The sequence below is a fragment of the Camellia sinensis genome, chromosome 9 (assembly GCF_055761805.1).
Source record: "Camellia sinensis isolate YWXY chromosome 9, ASM5576180v1, whole genome shotgun sequence".
Taxonomy (NCBI): domain Eukaryota; kingdom Viridiplantae; phylum Streptophyta; class Magnoliopsida; order Ericales; family Theaceae; genus Camellia; species Camellia sinensis.
In genome coordinates this window covers 162,956,139-162,979,529 of record NC_138969.1, presented here as the reverse complement: position 1 = coordinate 162,979,529, position 23,391 = coordinate 162,956,139, and the positions used below count along the sequence as shown (strand labels likewise).

At 42.5% G+C, this 23,391-nt stretch overlaps 1 protein-coding gene across 1 annotated transcript; it reads right to left on the bottom strand.

Annotated features, from left to right (window-relative positions):
• Positions 1–3,757: 3,757 nt before the first annotated feature.
• On the bottom strand, positions 3,758–4,884 carry LOC145799868 (uncharacterized). The gene is made up of 2 exons (XM_082889504.1): positions 4,474–4,884; positions 3,758–3,790 (listed from the first exon to the last, which is right to left on the bottom strand). Exons 1-2 carry the CDS (start codon positions 4,882–4,884, stop codon positions 3,758–3,760), a joined length of 444 nt encoding a protein of 147 aa, XP_082745630.1.
• Positions 4,885–23,391: the final 18,507 nt, after the last annotated feature.

Below are 23,391 nucleotides of genomic sequence, written 5' to 3'. Positions count from 1 at the left end.
GGCCTAAAAACAGAACTTTTTGTATTATACACTAAGCTCAAAAACGATTTTAAGATAGGTAGAAATATAATGCAAGATTGGGGAATAAAAAGGCTAGATTCTTACCCTTGAAGACCCCTTCACAAATGGTGCTCCAATGGCCCTCCTTGGCTTGAATCCAATACCAAAACTTCAAAATCAGTCCCTTAGAACCTCAGTAGCTAAGTGAAGGTGAAACACTAGGTGTTTGTGTGCAATAGTATGGACTAAACACACACAAGAGGAAAAAAGAGAGAGATAATGTGTATCTAACCCTAACCCTAGAACTCAAACCCTAACAATGGCTGTCTAAGCTCTCCAAAATATCTCAAGTGTCTAACCTTTGCAACAAGAGAGAGACCCTCCCTTTATGGCACTTCTTGTCTTGTAAAGCTTACAAGACAAGCTTCATAAGAGGGAGATCCCTCCATACACGTGTATGGAGGGGAGCAAAAAGCAAGACAACTGTCTTAAAATATCTGCAAAAGCAGATGCACAGTAGTCGGCCGGCCAAAAATGCCATTTTGGCAAAAAAATAGTGCCGACCGGCACTAAATAGTGCTGACCGGCAACAAGTAGTGCCGGCCGGCAATGTACATTGCCGGTGGCAGCAAAAACCAGCCGGTGGCCTCTAGCCACTGCCGGTGGTGTGTGGGGATGCCTCACAAGGCATTCCCTGCCCTTCCAAGGCAAAACACAAGTGTTTGGTGTGAAACCAGACACTAAACGGTCAAGTTCGGAGATCCTGAGGCAAGGCGCGCGAGCCGAGACCTCCGGGAACTCCAAACGAACATAATCATGGATAATCACCGAGTGTTCAAACGGTGACGTCCAAGTCTTGAGGACGGTCAAAAATGGGGTGTCTACAGCATATCATAGTAATTCTAGGCTAATAACCGGAATAAGAACACATAATGCTTTCAAAACAAGATATCACGGTTAGTAGAGGCCGATCTTTGATCGGGCGAGAGGGGGTGCTCATAGCTGGCCTTCCCCAATCGTACCCAAGTTCCCGAGTCGAGGCAACTTTGGTAATGACGGACACGTGGCCTTTGGCACCAAGTCAGGGTTTCTTAAATTTCTCAAAATAAAATATTTAGATGGCGACTCTGTATCTGGCAAAGTAGTCCATATTTGGCACTTCTTTACAAAAAATCTGTTTTCAAAAACGATTTGCCGAATCTGGACTCTTTGGTTCAGATTAAGAACCGTGACAATTTGAGAGTCCTGAACTGTAGTGAACCCACAAATGAACAGAACGGGGGTTCCCCCCCCCCCCGGGGTGTTCGGGGACGTCTACACTCCCCAAGAGGCACAGTGGCTGGCTGACACACCAAACTCCAGGTCCTCAACTCTGAGCCAGGTCACGCGCCTGGTCACCTACATACATAATATAAATAGAATGAACAGGAGCCCAGTGAATAATAACAAAGTAAAAGAGTTGAATGAATGATGTCTCATAACAAATTCATAAAATAGAAATAGATTCATATTCATATTCATATTCTCGTTCGTATCATATATAGAAATCAGAGTTCATGCTTGATCATACGTGGTACATCCACGCTAACAGATTAAATACAGAGCATCAATGGTCATACTTGTCAGTTCCATAAAGGAACCTCTAGTACTGGGAATAGATTACTTGCTTAAGCCACGATATTGTTACCCCCGGGCGAGGTCCATGAGACCATGGTATTATTACCTCCAGGCAAGGGCCATGAGACTACGGTATTGTTGCCTTTGGGCAAGGGCCTTGTGCTAAGTATGCCATGAATACTTTTCAGAAATTGGACAATCATTCATTGTACAAAACATAACATTTCATAAAACAGATCTTATTCCATCATACAAAAATAAATAAAGTTAAACATAGCTTTACTAAGTTATTACTCACAGGTGGCTCTGGATATAGACAGACAGAGCAGACTAATCAAATGGCTCACGGCGCATGACCTACATAATCATAACAAATACACACATTGAAACACACACTCGGATAACACTTAATTTATTTCACTTCGTTCTTAGTGTGTTTCTAAGTCTTATCCTCATTATTGCGTCTTAATCATGGCCTAGGAATGTCTAGGATGCAATGAGGATGCCAAATTGCACTTGAAAACACTTAGCCAAATTTGTTGTAAACAAAGCCCTCGCTCGAACGCAGTTTTCTTCGCTCGAGCGGGGGTTCAAAAATGTGAGTGGTCACTCGAGCGCATCTTCCTTCGCTTGAGCGGTTTGTAAACTTTGGAAGAGTACTAGTTGTGTGATTTTTCCGCTCCACGGTCACTCGAGTGTGAGACTTAGTCTTCGCCCAAGCGTAACCTTTGTCGCTTGAGCGGTCTGCAAAAATGATAAACTTCTGGGAGCATGTATTTTATACTCGAGCCAACTTTTCATCGCTCGAGCGGAAGTGCAAGATCACAGAGTGGTTGCTCGAGCGCAGGTTCTGTCACTCGAGCGTATGAGCAGGATCTGGAATTTCCAGATTGCGCTTCAAGGTTCAAAAATTGATTTCAAAGCTTAAATCTTGTTCACGTGGGCCAAAAACTTTAGAAATTACTTGGAAACTTGTAGTAAAACATGAAATTATGATTAATTCGCAAAATTAAGGCCCAAACACAAATCAATTCTTCATAATCAAATTGAAACTTTATGTCTCTACACATGCATGTAATGATGTATGTTCAAAACCTCTAAACCATGCACAAATGAGCTGTTTGAGTGTAGAATCATAGTGAGCTCCCATAGCTTGACAGAAATAAACACTTACATGTATGAAATTGATGGAATTAGAACTCAAGTCCATGAATTATGTATGCATGCATGATTTGGTTCAAATATATCAATTCTAGCTCAATTCTTGTATTACACAACTTAATTCTCTTGAATTCATGGCGTAGGCATCAAAATTGTACAATCTAAGGATTGAATTCTTACCTAGACTTTCTACGGTGAGAGCTAGAGGCTTAATTCTTGAGTCTCTAAGTCCAATTCTTCTTCTTCCTAGCAAATTCCTTTACTTGAGCTCAAATCTTCTCCTTTCTCTCCCTCTCTCACATTTGTTGTGTATGTGTGGGGGCTTAGGAATGTGATTAAGGAAAAGGGATGAGTGGTGGCACAAATAGGAGCCTTATTTAGGCTTGATTAGTCATGATTAATTAAAGCTAATCAAATGGACATTAATTACTCTAATTATTTCATTTTGAATCGAATTTCAATTAAACCTACCATAATGTTCTAAAAATTCCCAATAACTCATAAATCTAGTCAATTTCGTGATCAGACGCCGATAAGGCCTTCAATTCACAAAATAGAACAAAATCAGAGACAGATATTCCTACGCAAAATAGATAGAAACTCATATAGCACATAACACATGTAATGAATGCAAAATTTCACCTTATTTTCTTATTAAGCATTCTTAATCATGGTTTACCAGTTATTCACAGGTCGAGATTGTTACAGTCTTTCCCCCTTAAGAGTTTGATCCTCCAAACTTTAATTACCTTTGTTTGATTGAATATCGGATCCAGAGGGAATAAATCGGGGTATCTTTTCATCATGTCTTCTTCAGTCTCCCAAGTGGTGGGACAAATAGGAGCCTTATTTAGGCTTGATTAGTCATGATTAATTAAAGCTAATCAAATGGACATTAATTACTCTAATTATTTCGTTTTGAATCGAATTTCAATTAAACCTACCATAATGTTCTAAAAATTCCAAATAACTCATAAATCTAGTCAATTTCGTAATTGGATGCCGATAAGGCCTTCAATTCGCAAAATAGAACAAAATCAGAGACAGATATTCCTACGCAAAACAGATAGAAACTCATATAGCACTTAACACATGTAATGAATGCAAAATTTCACCTTATTTTCTTATTAAGCATTCTTAATCATGGTTTACCAGTTATTCACAAGTCGAGATTGTTACAGTCTTCCCCCCTTAAGAGTTTGATCCTCCAAACTTGAATTACCTTTGTTTGATTGAATATCGGATCCAAAGGGAATAAATCGAGGTATCTCTTCATCATGTCTTCTTCAGTCTCCCAAGTGGTGGGACAAATAGGAGCCTTATTTAGGCTTGATTAGTCATGATTAATTAAAGCTAATGAAATGGACATTAATTACTCTAATTATTTCGTTTTAAATCGAATTTCAATTAAACCTACCATAATGTTCTAAAAATTCTAAATAACTCATAAATTTAGTCAATTTTGTGATCGGATGCCGATAAGTCCTTCAATTCGCAAAATAGAACAAAATCAGAGACATATATTCCTACGCAAAATAGATAGAAACTCATATAGCACATAACACATGTAATGAATGCAAAATTTCACCTTATTTTCTTATTAAGCATTCTTAATCATGGTTTACTAGTTATTCACAGGTCGAGATTGTTACAGTCTTCCCCCCTTAAAAGTTTGATCCTCTAAACTTGAATTACCTTTGTTTGATTGAATATCGGATCCAGAGGGAATAAATTGGGGTATTTCTTCATCATGTCTTCTTTAGTCTCCCAAGTTGCATAGGTCCCCTCATGGTTTTGCCAATCTACTTTTACCAATGGTTTGACCTTGTTCCTTAGCCTTTTGATTCGGTAATTCACAATCTGTATTTGCCTCTCTTCGTATGTATAATCATCTTTCAGAAGCACAGGGGTCGGCTCAATCACATGTAATGGGTCTCTCAAATAATCTGGAAGCATTGAGACATGAAACAGATTGTGCATATTCTCCATGACTGGAAGTAAGGCTACCCGATATGTCACTGGATTGATCTTTTCAAGGATTTCATATGGTCCAACATATCTTGGTGCTAACTTGCCCTTTACACCAAATTGCGGGTGGCTTTTCATTGGAGTCACTTTTATAATCATATGGTCTCCAACTTCATATTCTCGATCTATTCTTCGGACATCTGCAACTCTTTTGGCGACTTTGTGTAGTTTTCAATCTCTGCTGAATCAACTTCACATTTTTAGTTGTTCTGCACGAGTTTCGGTCCCAACAGAGGTCTGTCACCTACCTCGGCCCAACAGATCGGAGAATGACATTTTCTACCACACAAAGGTTAATATGGAGCCATACCGATACTTCAATGGTAGCTGTTGTTATACACAAACTTGGCCAATGGTAAGTAGGTCTCCCAATTGCCTTGGAAATCTAGAGCACACATTCTAAGCATATCTTCCAAAGCCTGTATCGTTCTTTCTGATTGACCATCTATCTACGGGTGATATACACTGCTCAATCTTAACTCAGTTCCCAAAGCTTGCTGTAAACTCTGCCAGAATCTTAAAGTAAACTTGGGATCTCTGTCAGATAAGTAAACTTGGGATCTCTGTCAGATACTATGGAAACTGGGACTCTATGCAATTTCACAATCTCATTGACATAGAAGTTGGCCAACTTATTCGCATTATACAAAGATTTGACAAGCAAAAAATGGGTAGATTTAGTTAAATGATCAACAATGACCCAAATAGAATCCATACCTCGGGAGGAGCGAGGCAGTCCAACAATGAAGTCCATCATAATGTGTTCCCACTTCAATCCGGTATTAGAAGTGGCTGAATTAATCCAGCGGGTCGTTGATGTTCGGCTTTAACTTGTTGGCAATGCAAACATTTAGCCACATAGTCAGCAATACTTTTCTTCATTCCAGGCCACCAGAGGTTTTGCTTCAAATCTTTATACATTTTTGTATTACCCGAATGCATGGCAAACTTTGAATTGTGAGCTTTGGCCATAAAACGTTTTCTCAAATCCAGACAGTCTAGTACACAAAGTCGACTCTGAATTTCAACACATTATTCTCCAACATAAATCCCGATTTTGGTTTTGAATCAATCTCATCAAAATTTTTCTTCAAGAACTTATCTTCAAGTTGTTTCTTTTTAATCTCTTCAATAATTGCAGGTTGAGCAGAAATGGCGGCTAAGATCCCACCCTGTTCACGCATCACAATTTCAATTTCAATTTCATTTCTTTCTAGGTCGCATGTCAAATCCTTCTTACCGGTGAGTAAGCATGAAAAATTCCCAATAGATTTTCGGTTCAAAGCATTTGCAACGGTATTGGCTTTCCCCAGATGATACAAAATTTGTAAGTCATAATCCTTTATCAATTCCAACCATCTTCTCTGTCTCATGTTCAGTTCTTTTTGGGTAAAGAAATATTTCAAGCTTTTATGATCCCTATATACTTCACAAGTCAGTCCATACAGATAATGGCGCCAAATCTTTAATGCAAAAACCACAGCTGATAATTCAAGGTCATGAGTTGGGTAGTTCTTTTCATGAGGACGAAGTTGCCGAGAACCATAGGCAATCACTTTTCCATTTCGCATTAATACACATCCCAAACCTTTATATGAAGCATCATTATAAATTTGAAACCCATCAGTACCATTAGGCAAAGTCAAAATTGGGGCAGTTACTAACCTGGTCTTTAGTTCTTGAAAGGCTGACTCCTATTGATCAGTCCAATCCAATGGCACATTTTTCTGCGTCAACTATGTCAATGGCATAACAAGTTTGGAGAAGTCCTTGACAAATCTTCTGTAATAGCCAACAAGTCGCAGAAAACTTCTAACTTCAGATACATTTGTCGATCTAGGCCAATCTACAATAGCTTCAACCTTCTATGGGTTAACTGATAAGCCCTCATTATTGATCACATGCCCTAAAAATGCCACGCTGTCAAGCCAGAATTCACATTTGGGAAATTTTGCATATAACTTCTTTTCTCTCAGAATCTGTAAGGCAATTCTCAGATGATTCTCATGTTTTTCCTTGCTTTTAGAATAAATCAATATATCATCAATGAACACAACAACAAACTCATCAAGAAATTGTTTGAACACTCTATTCATTAAGTCCATGAAAGCCGCAGGTGCATTCGTTACCCCAAATGGCAGTACTAAAAATTCATAATATCCGTATTTAGTTTGAAAAGTGGTTTTCTCAATGTCTTCTACCTTAACTTTCAATCGGTGGTATCCAGATCTAAGGTCAATTTTTGAAAAGACTTGGGCTCCTTAAAGTTGGTCGAATAAATCATCTATTCGGGGCAATGGATACTTATTCTTCACGGTCACTTTATTCAATTCTCGATAGTCAATACATAACCTTAAAGACCCATGTTTCTTTTTAACAAACAAAACTGGAGCACCCCAAGGTGAAGTGCTCGGGCGAATAAATTTTTTGTTTAACAATTCTTGAAGTTGGACTTTCAATTCTTTCAGTTCTGAGGTTGACATTCTGTAAGGGGTCTTAGAAATAGGCTGTGTTCCAGGTACTATATCGATAGTAAACTCAATTTCTCTATCAATTAACTCTCCGGGTAGGTCATTAGGAAATACATTAGCAAATTCACAAACTACAGGAATAGTTCCACAGTAGCACTATTCGAACATACAATCAATACGCTACACAAGTAGCCAGGACAACCTTTTCTTAACAACTTCCTAGCTTTCATAGACGAGATCAAATACAGGGGAGGAATTACCCCATCCCCAATAAAGACAAATTCTAGCACCCCAGGTGGTCAAAACACAACAGATTTACTCACACAATCAATGGTGGCATGGTATTTAGTCAACCAATCCATATCCATAATACAATCAAAATGAGTAATACCCAGTGGTAACAAATCAGCATATAATAACATATCTCCAATCATGATGTCACATGCAGGATACACATAAGCACATAACATAGAGCCCCTAGATGGTGCAGATACAGATAGCAAATAATTCAAAGGTTCTAAGGGTCTAGTTAATTTCTGAGAAAAGGCATGCGACACAAAAGAGTGCGTAGAACCAGAATCTATCAGCACATAGGCATTTTGAGCACAGATAGAGATTATACGTGATACCACTGATTCAGTATTCTATACATCCCCAGGCACTAGTGCGAACACTCTCCCTTGCCTTAGTGTTTCATTCCTGGTATTACTCGTGGCATTAATTCTTGCATTTGTTCTCGTTATAGGAGCAGATCCGGCTGAACTTGCTGCAGGACAGTTAGCATTGTCGAATCTTAACGGACAATCTTTAATCATGTGGCCAGTCTTGCCACACCGAAAACATGCACCTGAGGCATGGTAGCATGTGCCTTTATGTCTCCTCCCACACTCAAAACAGACTGACATGGATCCACTACTTTGGCTTGAACTATTTGATGACCCAATATTTTGCTTTTTGTTTGTAAAAGATGAACGACCCTTCCAAAAATTAGATCCAGGTCCTTTGCCTCTCCATTCTGTTGTTGGTGCTTTGGCTTGTTTCCTTGCTACTAATGTGGCCTCTGCCATCAATGCACTGTCAAGTACCTTGATATATGTAGGCAATTTCAGTACGCCTACTCGATCAAAAACATGCAGGTCTAATCCCCTTTCAAATTTTTAATCCTTTTTATAATCAATATCGAGCATGTGAGGAGCAAATATGGCTAACTCGGTAAACTTAGCCTCATATTTGGCTATTGACATATTGCCCTGCTTGAGTTCTTGAAATTCATAAACTTTTCTATCTCAAAAACACTGAGGGAAATATTTGTCGTAGAAGATCTCCTTGAATTGAACCTATGTCATGTTTCCATTGTCATTTCGGATTAACAACCACCATCTCCGAGCTTCATCTTTTAGGGTATAGGTGGCCAAGAGCATTTTCTGAGTCATGGAGCAAGGGAACACTTTGAATAGCTTTTCCATTTCAAGTAACCATGTCTCTGCGTTTAAGGGTTCAATACCACCCAAGAAGGTCGGTGGTTTCATTTTCACAAACTTCTTAGTTAGGTTGATAATGTCATTGTTATCAAGCTCAACTTAGACTGGAGGAAGCAGATGAGGCAATGGTTGTTGTCTTTGTTTCTGTGTCATTGTTTCAGTTAAGGCTGCGAGCATTTGCTCTATTCGGCTCATGCAAGCCTCTGAGGATTTAGCTGTACTGTCACTTCTTGTATTTTCCATTTGCTATAGGTAAACAGAGCACTTATAAACACAGGCAAATAATCCTTTTTACATTGTTTAGATCATTCAATTTTAGTTTAGTCATTTCAATTTCATGTGTTCATGGTCAAGTTCAGTTTTCGCATTTATAGAACTTAACACACACACTCACACATGCAGATGAAATGTCCCTAATCCTTTTCTAGGATATCCTATAGCTCATATGGAATCATGTGTGCGGTAAAACATGTGCATTGATACCACTCTGTCATGACCCAAATTCGCCCCTATAGGTTTAGTGTCGTAGTCGGCCTGTAATCCTCGGATTACCAAAGGCCTCTGACCCAAAATATCTTAAAATGTAAGGGGTTGAGGAAACAAATATATAAGGCATATAGTCCATTGAGCTGTGCTGATATACATGGGACAGAAATTTAAAACTTGTATAAAATATATACATATATGACGTCATATCCACATATGTCTTGCATCACCGCACAAGATGTGCGGATAAACAAAAACAAAACCAAACGTTCATATCATTATACACAAAAGAAAATTTTAACATAATCCACAAAACTTGACTTCTTTAAATGGGAAACTACTCGGGAGGCATAGTGACTGGCTGACACACCAAACTCCAGGTCCTTAACTCTGAGCGTGGTCACCTATATACATAATATAAATAGAATGAGCGAGAGCCTAATGAATAATAACAGAGAAAAATGGTTGAATGAATGATGTCCCATAACAAATTCATAAAAGAAAAACAAATTCATATTCATATTCATATTCATATTCTCATTCGAATCATATACATAAATTAAAGTTCATGCTTGATCATACGCGGTACATCCAATAGCGCTAACAGATTAAATACATAGCATTAAGGGTCATACTTGTTAGTTCCATAAAGGAACCTCTAGTACCGGGAACAAATTACTTGCTTAAGCCACAGTATTGTTACCCCCGAGCGAGGGCCATGAGACTACGGTATTATTACCCCCGAGCAAGGGCCATGAGACCATGGTATTATTACCCCCGAAAAAAGGGCCTTGTTCTCATAAACCACGATATTGTTATTCCCGGGCAAAGGCCTTTTGCTAAGGATGTCACGAATACTATTCAGAAATTGGACAATCATTCATTGTACAGAACATAACATTTCATAAAACAGATCTTATTCCATCATAAATAAAATAAATAAAGTTAAACATAGCTTTACTAAGTTATTACTCACAGATGGCTCCGGATGTAGACAGACAGAGCAGACTAATCAAATGGTTCACGACGCGTGACCTATATAATCATAACAGATACACATTGAAACACACACTTGGATAACACTTAATTTATTTCACTTCGTTCTTAGCGTGTTTCTAAGTCTTAACCTCATTATTGGCCTAGGAATGCCTAAGATGCAATGAGGATGCCAAATTGCACTTGAAAACACTTAGCCAAATTTGTTGAAAACAGAGTCCTCGCTCGAGCGCAGCTTTCTTCGCTCGAACGGGGGTTCAAAAATATGAGTGGTCGCTTGAGCACATCTTCCTTTGCTCGAGCATTCTATAAACTCTAGAAGAGTACTAGTTGTGTGATTTTTCCACTCAATGCTCGCTCGATGGTCGCTCGAGCGTGAGACTTAGCTCTTCACTCAAGCGCAACCCTTGTCGCTTGAGCGGTCTGCAAAAATGATAAACTTCTAGGAGCATGCATTTTACGCTTGAGCCAACTTTTGGTCACTCAAGCGGAAGTGCAAGATCACAGAGTAGTCGCTCGAGCGTAGGTTCTGTCGCTCGAGTGAAGGAGCAAGATCTAGAATTTTAAGATTGCGCTTCAAGGTTCAAAACTTGATTTCAAAGCTTCAATCTTGTTCACGTGGGCCAAAAACTTTAGAAATTACTTGGAAACTTGTAGTAAAACATGAAATGATGGTTAATTCACAAAATTAAGGCCCAAACACAAATCAATTGTTCATAATCAAATTGAAACTTTATGTCTCTACACATGCATGTAATGATGTGGGTTCAAAACCTCTAAACCATGCACAGATGAGGTGTTTGAGTGTAGAATCATTGTGAGCTCCCATAACTTGACAGAAATAAACACTTACATGTATGAAATTGATGGAATTAAAACTCAAAGTCCATGAATTATGCATGCATACATGATTTGGTTCAAATACATCAATTCTTGCTCAATTCTTGTATTACACAACTTAATTCTTTTGAATTCATGGCGTAGACATCAAAATTGTACAATCTAAGGATTGAATTCTTACCTAGACTTTCCAAGGTGAGAGCTAGAGGCTTAATTCTTGAGTCTCTAAGTCCAATTCTTCTTCTTCCTTGCAAATTCCTTAACTTGAGCTCAAATCTTCTCCTTTCTCTCCCTCTCTCACGTTTGTTGTGTGTGTGTGTGTGGGCTCAAAGATGCGATTAAGGAAAAGGGATAAGTGATGGCACAAATAGGAGCCTTATATAGGTGTAGACACCCCATTTTTGACCGACCTTAAGACTCAGGCGTCACCGATTGAGCGCTTGGTGATGTTGCATAATGTGCTTGTTCAGAAGTTTCGGAGTTGCGGCCGTGAGCCCTGCCTCCGGACTCCCGAACCCTTTTCTGTGCCTTGTCTCGGTTTGCGAACCAGACTCGGTTTTCTCTGTTTCTTTTCCTGAGGGGAGGGAGAGGTCCCGTAGACCATCTCTCAATGTCCGTAGGCTACATTTAGTGGCCGTAGGCCATTTTTCCCATTTCGGAGTCCGGTTCCCGGTTTTTCGGAGCCGTCAGGCCGTGTGCCTCGGTTCGGGACCGCTTAACCATCTCCTATTGCTCTGATTTTTGGCATACATCTTATTTCATCCCTTTTGAGGGACACTGGGGGCTGAGAAACCCACTTCGAGGTCGAATACCATTTTCAGTATTTAACAGCCCATTTTCGGGACCCCGAACTGCGTGTTTTGGCCCCGGAACTTTCGTTTTGCAACGGTTTTTGCTCATTTTTGGCAGGTACCTCTGTTTTATCACAGGGAAGGTCACTGGAGGGTGGGAGGCTAGTAATTGTTGTAGCAACCAGTTATCTCTCCTCCGGAGCCTCCCGGCGCCCGTTTTTCGCACTTCCGGGCTAATGTTGAATACCTTAGAGCTAGCGTTGCCAACTTTCGACCACATATCTGTGATCTACACATCAGAGAGGCCCCTAAAAGTTCATGGCCGGCCATTAAGGTCACCTGACCCTTTTGACCCCTTTCTTCCGGGCTAATGTTGAACCCCTTGGACCTTTTTTCTCGAACTTTGAACCACATATCTGTGATGTACACACCTGAGAGGCCCCTAAAAGTTCATGGCCGGCCAGTAAGTCAACTTGACCCTTTTGACCCCCTCTTTCCGAGCCATTGTTGAACCCCTTGGGCCCACTTTCTTGGATTTTCAATTACATGGTTGTGTTGTACACACATAGGGCTACCTCCCCAATACCTGGCCGGCCAGAAAATATGGTTGACCCTTTTGACCCCTAGCCGGCCGGCTAGGGGGTGTGGCCGGCCGGCCACCTCCGGCCAAAGTGAGCGGCCGGCCGTGCTCTCCTCACTGTGCCCCTTCCAGCTGTGAGGCAATATCCCCCAGATATTTTCTGTATCCGAGGGATATTTTGGGAGAGAGTTTTGCTCTCCTTTGCACCCCCCTTTTACACCCCCTTTCTTGACCTTATAACCAGCTGAGGACCTTCTTCTAGAGGGTTAGAAAATTTGATCTTAAGAACTCCATAGCCAACTCCATCTTCATCTTCTTCAATTCTTCAAAAACCCTAAGTCCATTAACCTCCATTCCTTCTATACCACCAAGCTCTACCACCGCTATCTCATTTCCAGCAGCTAGGAAGGGTTCTTGAAGGCCAAAGGAGCAGCAAATCCATCCAAGAAGCAACCAAAGTCTAGATCTTCAAGGGTAAGTTCCACTTTGATCCTTTTGACCCTTTCCTTTGATCTATTTCTAAGCCTCATTTCTTTTTGGTTTCAAGCTTCGGTCCTAACTGAAAAGGACCATATTTTGAGCTCACCATCACTTCTCATTAAGGGCTCAACCTTGTTTGAGCTCTCCATAATATACTTGCTTCATTGACCATCTTGTATGTCATAGATTTGCATACTATTTTTGACCCATGGGCAATTTATTTTCGAGCATGTTATAAACTGATATTAGGCTTATTTTGAGCCCCTCTTCAACATTGGAGAAGGGCTCAACATTGTTTGGTGTTTCCATATGTCACTTGTAGTTATATCCCCTATTTTAGCCCCATTTTTGCATAAATTAATAGCTCTCTTTGCTTCTGTTTTTGGACCTTGGTCCGAACTGAAAGTGGCCTTATTTTGGCCTATACTTCATGTTTCATTCACACTTTTTTTCTGTTTGGTGATTATTTTATACACTTCATGTTTTAGCACCTTTTGAGCCTTATTTTGCATCATATTTTTAGCATGTTTGTATACTGATTTTGAGGCTGCCATATACTGTAAATGTTCATATTTTTGGTCCATCTTCAGTGTTGTAGAAGGAAATTTTTCAGTTTGAGTTTTGCTTATACCACTTGCTTCTTTACCCCTCTTTTGGCCCCCATTCTTGCATGCTATGCTTCCCTTACCTGTGCTTGCTGTTTGGCCATGTTCATAACTGTGAAAGTGCATCTCTTGGGACTGTCTAGCTTCTGTCTTTGCATTTCATGTCCATATTATGCATGTATGGCATGGCTATAGGCCATTTCGGGTGCTTAATGTTGCATTTCGGGACTTTTCCTTGCATTTCATGTCATTTCGCTTCATTTCGGGACTGTTTTCCCCCATATTTCGTTGCTGAAATTTCATTGGCATGCTTGCATATCATTTTGGCCATATTTCATCACATTTCATCATTGCCTCGGTTTGCGTGCCCGTGTGCACGCATTTCGAGGCACTCCATTTTTATCCGCTGGCATCCCATGTGAGTGTGGCTGAGGCTCACTCATGTTGGTATAAGCCCATTTGTCATTGCCATGTCATTTCATCATTGCCTCGGTTTGCGTGCCCGTGTGCACGCATTTCGAGGCACTCCATTTTTATCCGCTGGCATCCCATGTGAGTGTGGCTGAGGCTCACTCATGTTGGTATAAGCCCATTTGTCATTGCCATGTCATTTCATCATTGCCTCGGTTTGCGTGCCCGTGTGCACGCATTTCGAGGCACTCCATTTTTATCCGCTGGCATCCCATGTGAGTGTGGCTGAGGCTCACTCATGTTGGTATAAGCCCATTTGTCATTGCCATGTCATTTCATCATTGCCTCGGTTTGCGTGCCCGTGTGCACGCATTTCGAGGCACTCCATTTTTATCCGCTGGCATCCCATGTGAGTGTGGCTGAGGCTCACTCATGTTGGTATAAGCCCATTTGTCATTGCCATGTCATTTTAGCATTGCCTCGGTTTGCGTGCCCGTGTGCACGCATTTCGAGGCACTCCATTTTTATCCGCTGGCATCCCATGTGAGTGTGGCTGAGGCTCACTCATGTTGGTATAAGCCCATTTGTCATTGCCATGTCATTTTAGCATCGCCTCGGTTTGCGTGCCCGTGTGCACGCATTTCGAGACATCGCATTTTCATTGTATCTGTCATCGCCTCGGTTTGCGTGCCCGTGTGCACGCATTTCGAGGCATCTCATTTTCATTGTATCTGCCATCGCCTCGGTTTGCGTGCCCGTGTGCACGCATTTCGAGGCATCTCATTTTCATTGTATCTGTCATCGCCTCGGTTTGCGTGCCCGTGTGCACGCATTTCGAGGCATCTCATTTTCATTGTATCTGCCATCGCCTCGGTTTGCGTGCCCGTGTGCACGCATTTCGAGGCATCTCATTTTCATTGTATCTGTCATCGCCTCGGTTTGCATGCCCGCGTGCACGTACTTCGAGGCATCTCATTTTCATCGCATCTGTCATCGCCTCGGTTTGCGTGCCCGCGTGCACGTACTTCGAGGCATCTCATTTTCATCGCATTTGTCATCACCTCGGTTTGCGTGCCCGCGTGCACGCATTTCGAGGCATCCCATTTTCATTACATTTGTCATCGCCTCGGTTTGCGTGCCCGCGTGCACGCATTTCGAGGCACCTCATTTTCAGCATTCCGTCATCGCCTCGGTTTGCGTGCCCGCGTGCACATATTTCGAGGCACCTCATTTTCATAGCATTGAGTATGTTAGGATTATATATTAGTTGCATTTCATGCATATCATGCATATTGCATCATGTCCGGAATAGGAGTTAGCCCGGGCACGGGAAACGAGGTACATTTCGTACTCCGAGTGACGGAATGTGTCTCAATTCCCCAGTCACCGACACTCCGGATTATCCATGATGGGGTTAGGTTTTAGCTGTAATTTCATGTGCATTCATCCTATATTGAGTTGTGCATTTCGACTCCTCGACCATCATGCCTCGGTATGCGTGATTGGTGGCACGAGGATCGAGACATGCATATATTTGTGCAAATACATTGCTATGCCCCTTTCTTGCTCTCTGTTGCAGCAAAACGCAGAATCAGCAACTTTTCAAGGCTTGGCACGCATTTCAAGAAACAGGTGTAAACAGAGGCTAATTGGGGCATTCCGGTGGATTTCCGCGCAAGACAATCCGGACATGCATCATCCATCAGAAGCAAGGCAGTCCCTGGCTTGCACGCCAGTTTATTTGCTTTCTAGTTAATTCTTTAATTAATTAGAATTCTGTAATATTCTTTTATTTTGGGGACTGTAATATTTGGACTGTATGTTTATTCGGACCCTCCGAGTGAGGGCACAACTGTAATAAGTGTGGGTGAGTGTGATGTATGTCTTCCAACCCCACGTCTTTCTCCCTTTTATTTATCCGCTTATGATGGTTAGATTAGGGCATATTTAAATTAGCATACAGTGTGACAGCATGTTTGCATCATTCATCTGTATTGCATGCACCGGGCTCGGCGCACCATACTAACTGCATCGTACTTTCAATTCCAAATTGAATACATGGTAGTTGTAGCATTTCATATACCATCTTAGAATAGCCGAGCCTGCCATAGTTGCATTTTTGTATGTGTTGCATTAGGCATTTCTGTATACTTAGGATTCATGCATAATTTCTAATGTAATTCTCTGTTTTGGCTTGGAGTACTCGGTAAGTTTTATGCTTTAGCATCCTTGCATGCGTGTGAGTGTTACCATGAATAGCATATTTACCATGAGGCTATGTGCTTATCTGATATAACTGCCTGAATGCCTGTGGGTGAAGGTTGGGTTATTTGAATTGGAATAATTCATTAAATGTGTGTTTTAAGCCCACTAGATAGTGGCAAAATCATGTTTTCTAAGCCCACCTGAGGGTGGCAAATCCACGTCTTAGCCTACTTGCGAGTAGCATCATCAAACCATTTTCAAATAAACAAGCATGAAATGTTTTGTTCCAATTCGGACGACCCAGTCTATACTTATATGCTGTGTGCATCACATAGTAACCTAGGCTAATAACCGGAATAAGGACACACAATGTTTTCAAAAATTGATATCATGGTTAGTAGAGGCCGGTCTATGACCGGGCGAGCGGGGGTGCTCACGAAGTGACCTTCCCCAATCGTACCCAAGTTCCCGAGCCGAGGCAACTTTGGTGATGACGGACACGTGGCCTTTTGGCACCGAGTCAGGGTTTCCTAAATTTCCCAAAATAAAATATTTAGGTGGCGACTCTGTATCTGGCAAAGCAGTCCATGTTTGGCACTACTTTTTCAAAAAATCGGTTGCTCAAAACAATGTGCCGGATTTGGACTCTTTGGTTCAGATTAGGAACCGTGACATTTTAAGAGTCTGAGCTGTAGTAACCCAAAATGAACAGAACGGGAACTAACCCTCCCGGGGCGTTCGGGGACGTCTACAGTTTCTGGCGACTCTGCTGGGGATATAGAGAACTTGACTCGAACTCATGATATCTGTTTTTTATTACACTTGTGTGTTTCTTTGCATTGCATTTGCATTGGTGCGCCTAGGACACCGTGTTTGCCATCTGCTATTCCTGAACGGTTTGCCGGAGGCTTGTCTTGTCAAGGCATGACCATAAGGCTGACCGGTTGTGGGCTCTGCCAGTATGGGAACACAAACCCCGGTTTTACCGGGGCACCCTCTTTGACCATTCGACCTAGTGCATATTCGGATCCATAGTGACCATTCCAAACTAGGACAGGTTGCTTACCCGTTTATAGGTTGTTTGAAACCGCTGCGTGCGTAGTGAAACCCTAACTCCTGACAAAATAGGACAGGGAAACCCTACCCCTTCATAGGGGTGTTTTTGGCTCTCACTTATCTGTTATGTGCTTTAGAGTGCGTCTCTACAGGAATGCATGTATCAGTGTATGAGTTTGGGTATCAGGCCTGCGGGCACCAGTTTGCGAATTTTGGCATCAGGCCTGCGGGCATTACTATCAGTATTTGGGAGTCAGCTTTACCTGCGGGTATCAGACTCAGATTTTGAAGCCGAATTTTGGGGCAGAATTCAGTAGAGGACACACTCATTCAACTATGCTCGTATCTGTTCAGATGGAATCAGGCTGAGATGCTGTCTGTTTTCCCTAGCTTCAGAAGGCTCCGATATCCCCCGGGTACATTGGATCCGTGTCGATAGACTTTGTCAGGTCGGAAATTCAGTTCAAGGGCAAATCAGTGTTCTTTCGCTGAGGTAAGGCAAAGGAGGGCCAGTTAGGGTTCATTTTGTTCATCTGATCCGACAGTCACCAGTCACATCATCAGCAGACCCGTGATGGCACAGGGTTCGGAAGATCTTCAGAGAACTGTGATAGGTTTGGCCTCCGGGACGTCGGCTCCATCATCGACCACACTACATACCGGGAACTTCATGTCAAAAGACTCCCCGATGTTGGGACGGGCAGCATTTGAGGAAAGCCAATCCCTTGGCAAAGTGGAGGCGAGTGGAAGGAACGAGGTAGGGGTGGACATGGATCCTCATAAACATCTTCTGTTGGCTGTTGAGGCTTTGAAAGCCGAGGGACTGAACAAAGAGCAAGTGTTCGCAGTCTTTGCAAAAACTGTGGACGACATTTTCACCACTCAAGTTGGGGGCAGTTTGAATCAAGGGGCAAGCCGGGAGAAGGGTCGTTGTATCAGAAACGTTCCTTTCGACTATAATCCTGCACTTGGAAAAGATCAGCAAACTAGGCCAGCACCTGCTAATCCCCCTGCTGGCGCGTCCAGGAAAAATCCACAAACCTCAAAATACCCACCTCGAGGCCAGAGGGTGTTCGCACCATTATATATGTCTCTATCAGCGGCCTTTAGGATCTTGATTAGAGAGGGGGATTTGAAGCCCCTGAAGCCGCAACCATTACCAAAGGACCTCCCTCTCTCGCACAACCCAGCCGACTACTGTGCCTTCCATCAGCGAGCTGGCCATGACACTGACACGTGCTTTCGTCTCCGCCACGAAATACAAGATCTGATCGACAACGGGGTCATCCCCGCACCAGGTCCTGCAAAGTCTATTGGCACTTGATCAGTGAACTTGAGGGATAATGTGATCTGATCAGAGGATGAACCACCTGCGGGCAGCGCTCAATTTACTTCAGACGTGGGAATGGCATGCACTGTTCTGAGCAATATGCAAATACCAGTTTTTGTGCTTTTTGACTTGGGTAGTGAGTTAGTCTTGTTGTCCTGTATAGAGTCAATCTTTTCTTTTGTGTCGGGTCTGTCTTATCATATCGAGTCAGTCCTGTTGTATAGGAGTCGGGTGATTCCGGGGGGGTGTTATCTCGGGCATCACCATTTTGTTTTGTGTTTGTCTTTTTCGTTTTGTTTTGAGTCTGTTTCTGCCAGGGAGCCAGTTATACCAAAAGATTTGAATGAACAGCAGCAATTTTTGCACTTCTGTGTTCGCTTCTGCCATGTGCCAATTGTGCCAGAAAGTTTGAATGAAATGGCAGTGCATTCCACCTGCTCTCTTGTGCCCTAGAATCATTGCATTGACCTAAGTTTTTCAAAACTTTTTAAACATTGTGTTGAAAACGAAGAGGAAGGAATTCCTCAGAATTTGCAAAACTTTGATCATTTGAGAGAAAGAGAGGCGTGCTAAGCCCTTAATGAATGAAATCATGCTTGTTAGCGTGAGTACTGAGAAGGACCCTGGCTTGATCCAGACTGGTTTCACACTACCTTCAACGCGAGCGATTTGTCGCTTTCTTAAAAATTTTCAAAAACAAAATGTTTTGCGCGGTCTTGCGAAGACCTGTGTGGAATCGCTCTTGAGATTGTGCAGCCTAGGATCGCTCTCTGCCTCGAGACTCAACCCCTTCGCTTCCAAACCTTGAACTTGAAATCAGAAGGTTCGACGGTCAACTACGATGTGAGGCCTGTGTGGCTAGATTTGAAGCAGCCCTCGAACCAGAGGCACCAAAGTCAGGTCAAGAAGATCAGATCTCATCAGAAGAAGCTTGCAAAGCAAAGCAGCAGCCATTCTCCTGGATTCAAATGACTCTAGGATCTCAAAACCATTTGGCATGGACTTGTTATACTTTTACCCTTAAGAGGCTCGCTGGGCCGAAAACCCGGAAGGGCGACCCAGGCAAAAATTAGAGCAAGAGAAAAATACAAAAAAAGAAGAAGCAAAAAATGCAAAAAGAAAAAAGAGAACAAAAAATAAAGATGCAAAGAAAAGAACGAAAAAAATCAAAAAAAGGAAAAAGAAATGAAAAGAATTGAAAAGAAAAGAAAAACAAAGCTCGCAAGGTCGAAAACCTGCAACAGGCGCCTTGGCAAAAGTTAGAGCCTAAAAAGGAGAGGTTAAATACCCGAGTGTACCTTAACCCCGAACTACGTAAGGCTTGATTCCCATCTATGGGATACGTAGGCAACTTCATTCTGAAGTCCAGCCGTAAAACACTTCAAATTCGACTGCGTCCATGTAATGGTTTTGATCATCTTCGCTTTCTCTGTATCCGAGAATTTGGTTGTGTTCGTCACTCTGAGGACTGACTACAATACACTACGGTGCCATTCAGACAAGGGGCAACTTTCCGTTGCCATTCAATGCACCGCGGTGTCATTCAAACAAGGGGCAACTTTCCGTTGCCATTCAATGCGCTGCGGTGCTATCCAAACAAGGGGCAACTTTCCGTTGCCATTCAGAACGCCGCGGTGCCATTTCAAACAAGGGGCAACATTCCGTTGCCATGCAGTGTCCTTCAGACAAGGGGCAATTTTTCATTGCCATGGATCCGAGGTTGCGCATCTCAAGAGTAAGTCCCATGCTCGTAGAGCAGTGGTCGTTTACGAAAATAGTTTTTGAGAATTTTTACTGAGGTTGACTGATCTTCTCGAAAAATATTCCATTTTCAAAACTGGACCATTTCTTGGACCCAAAAAAGGAAAACTCTCAGTGCTCACAGCCTAACTTGCATGATTTTGAATCAGAAAATTGAACAAGCATGCTAATCTAACTCTCATTTTGGTCAAAATTTTTTAGGAGAAAACTAAAACTAAAAAATGGTCAAAATGATGAACTACGGGCACAGTGGAGTCAGGCTTCCTGTCTTTTCCCCATTGCCAACATGCTTGCCAGAAAGGCCACTCTACCCGCCAAAAAAGGAGGGGATAACCGAAGTTAACAACGAATGGCTGAAAGTTCCTTCATCCTCCAAGCAGCGAGGTATCAAGCCGAGTGCAAAGCACGAATTGGAATGGATCGAGATGCTCCATTCCCTCATCCGACGCATCGACAGAGGTCACCGAAGGAAATAGCCGCGAGCTGATTATGTTGGGCATGAGCCCGCAACTTCCTGTTCATCCATCAACCACCCAGGGGAGGGATGAAAAATGAGAGATTGAAGAATAGAGAGATGTGTGATGAGAGAAAAAGTGAGAAAAAGGGCTTTTTCAGAAAAATAGAGCTTGAGGGCCGAGTGATGCGAGGATCACAAATGAGAGAGGGTGGGGAACACTACCCGGTGAAACAGGCTCCCTGTGCGCGTCTGAGTGTCGTGTCTTTTTATTTTATCTCAATTCTTGTTTTGAGTCGTTTCGAGTGTTACTCGATGTGTCTAGGTTGTGTGCCTTTTATTTCCTTGTTGAGTTGTTTTGCTGCGTTCAGTCATAGGCTCAATACTTGGCCGAAAGCTCATCTCTGAATTTCAAGAACAAAATCGTTTTGCGCTCCGAACATCGTGCCGTTCTCCACATCTGTGCAAAAACAAGATTCGTTCTTTCATAAAACCTCAGGGTTCAACCCAGGTCATGCGAGAACAGCAAAACTAGGACCCATCTGAAGCCATATGGGTTCCAGACTACAAAGCAAAAGCAAAAGAGGAAATGTCGAGCATCTGAGTTTGTTTCAACTTCAGTAAGTTCCAAGACTACATTCCGTGTGTACCTCTTCAAGTCTTGCCAAAGCTCCGAAGTATGAATGTGCCTCTACCTCAAGCTCAAGATCAAGTCTGCTTCAAGCCAAAATGGTAATCAGAAGTGCTCTCCCTGAGTACCATTTCCCGCCAGAGGCATCTTGGCTGTGTTCGCAATGAGTTCCTAGGAGACCAACTGCGACGGTGGAAACTAGAGTTCGAATGGCTGATGCCTAGGACGCAAAGGTTCGGGATTTCCGAGACTAAAGTCTGGTTTAAATACCCAGAGGCGTGTCCTCGGCTTGAAGTCTGTATGGAAGCCCCATAGGTTGAGATAGCATGTATGCACCTCAATTCTGGATACTGAACCAACCTAGTCTGTCACCCCGTTGGAGAATAGGGAAAGTTGTGAACATAGCCAGAAAGGAAAGGTAGTAACTGCGGTTTGGAAGTACAGTCAAGAAAGCGCAAGAAGGACCTACTCTTTTCAGCTCAAAATGTTTCTGCGGGATTTTCAAACTCATGTCTTCGATGTGTAGCTCATCGTCAGTCGGCATGCACGAGGTGTATCCTTTTTGGAATGTATCGTGACCCCTCCGAGAGGTAAATCGGAGGTTGCGTTTGGAAATTGGTCTACTTAAGGCTAGTATTCCCTTGTTCGGTATTTTGTTTCAAATATGCGTTGTCACGCACACTCCACCTGCATTGTTATGCTCATTTGTTGCATTGTTATGCATATTTATCTAGCATTGTTATGCTCATTTGTTGCATTGTTATGCACATTTATCTAGCATTGTTATGCTCATTTGTTGCATTGTTATGCACATTTATCTAGCATTGTTATGCTCATTGTTGCATTATTAAGCACCCACTTCACTAGCATTATTATATCCATTACATTGATTATGCACATCTATCTCGCATTGTTATGCTCAATTACTTGCATTTTTATGCACCAGTTCACTTGCAATTATCTTTCTTTCTCCTCGCGCGTGCGACGGGTTAGACCCTCTTCGGTTAAAAGCATTCGGAAGAAGTCCCAATGCTCACACCATTCTGAAACGCCGGGATACGTCCCTATGTTTCACCCTCTTCGGTTAAAAGCGTTCGGAAGAAGTCCCAATGCTCACACCATTCTGAAACGCCGGGATACGTCCCTATGTTTCTCCTCCTTCGGTTAAAAGCATTCGGAAGAAGTCCCAATGCTCACACCATTCTGAAACGCCGGGATACGTCCCTATGTTTCACCCTCTTCGGTTAAAAGCGTTCGGAAGAAGTCCCAATGCTCACACCATTCTGAAACGCCGGGATACGTCCCTATGTTTCTCCTCCTTCGGTTAAAAGCGTTCGGAAGAAGTCCCAATGCTCACACCATTCTGAAACGCCGGGATACGTCCCTATGTTTCTCCTCCTTCGGTTAAAAGCATTCGGAAGAAGTCCCAATGCTCACACCATTCTGAAACGCCGGGATACGTCCCTATGTTTCACCCTCTTCGGTTAAAAGCGTTCGGAAGAAGTCCCAATGCTCACACCATTCTGAAACGCCGGGATACGTCCCTATGTTTCTCCTCCTTCGGTTAAAAGCGTTCGGAAGAAGTCCCAATGCTCACACCATTCTGAAACGCCGGGATACGTCCCTATGTTTCTCCTCCTTCGGTTAAAAGCGTTCGGAAGAAGTCCCAATGCTCACACCACTCTGAAACGCCGGGATACGTCCCTATGTTTCTCCCTCTTCGGTTAAAAGCGTTCGGAAGAAGTCCCAATGCTCACACCATTCTGAAACGCCGGGATACGTCCCTATGTTTCACCCCCTTCGGTTAAAAGCATTCGGAAGAAGTCCCAATGCTCACACCATTCTGAAACGCCGGGATACGTCCCTATGTTTCACCCTCTTCGGTTAAAAGCGTTCGGAAGAAGTCCCAATGCTCACACCATTCTGAAACGCCGGGATACGTCCCTATGTTTCACCCTCTTCGGTTAAAAGCGTTCGGAAGAAGTCCCAATGCTCACACCATTCTGA

Bases quoted from the DNA above. Each gene is read 5' to 3' on its own strand.
- LOC145799868 (XM_082889504.1), bottom strand. From the start codon at position 4,884: ATGAAAAGCCACCCGCAATTTGGTGTAAAGGGCAAGTTAGCACCAAGA. The intron at 3,791-4,473 runs GTAATTCAAGTT...TGCGAATTGAAG, and splicing joins CGATATTCAATCAAACAAAG to GCCTTATCGGCATCCAATTA.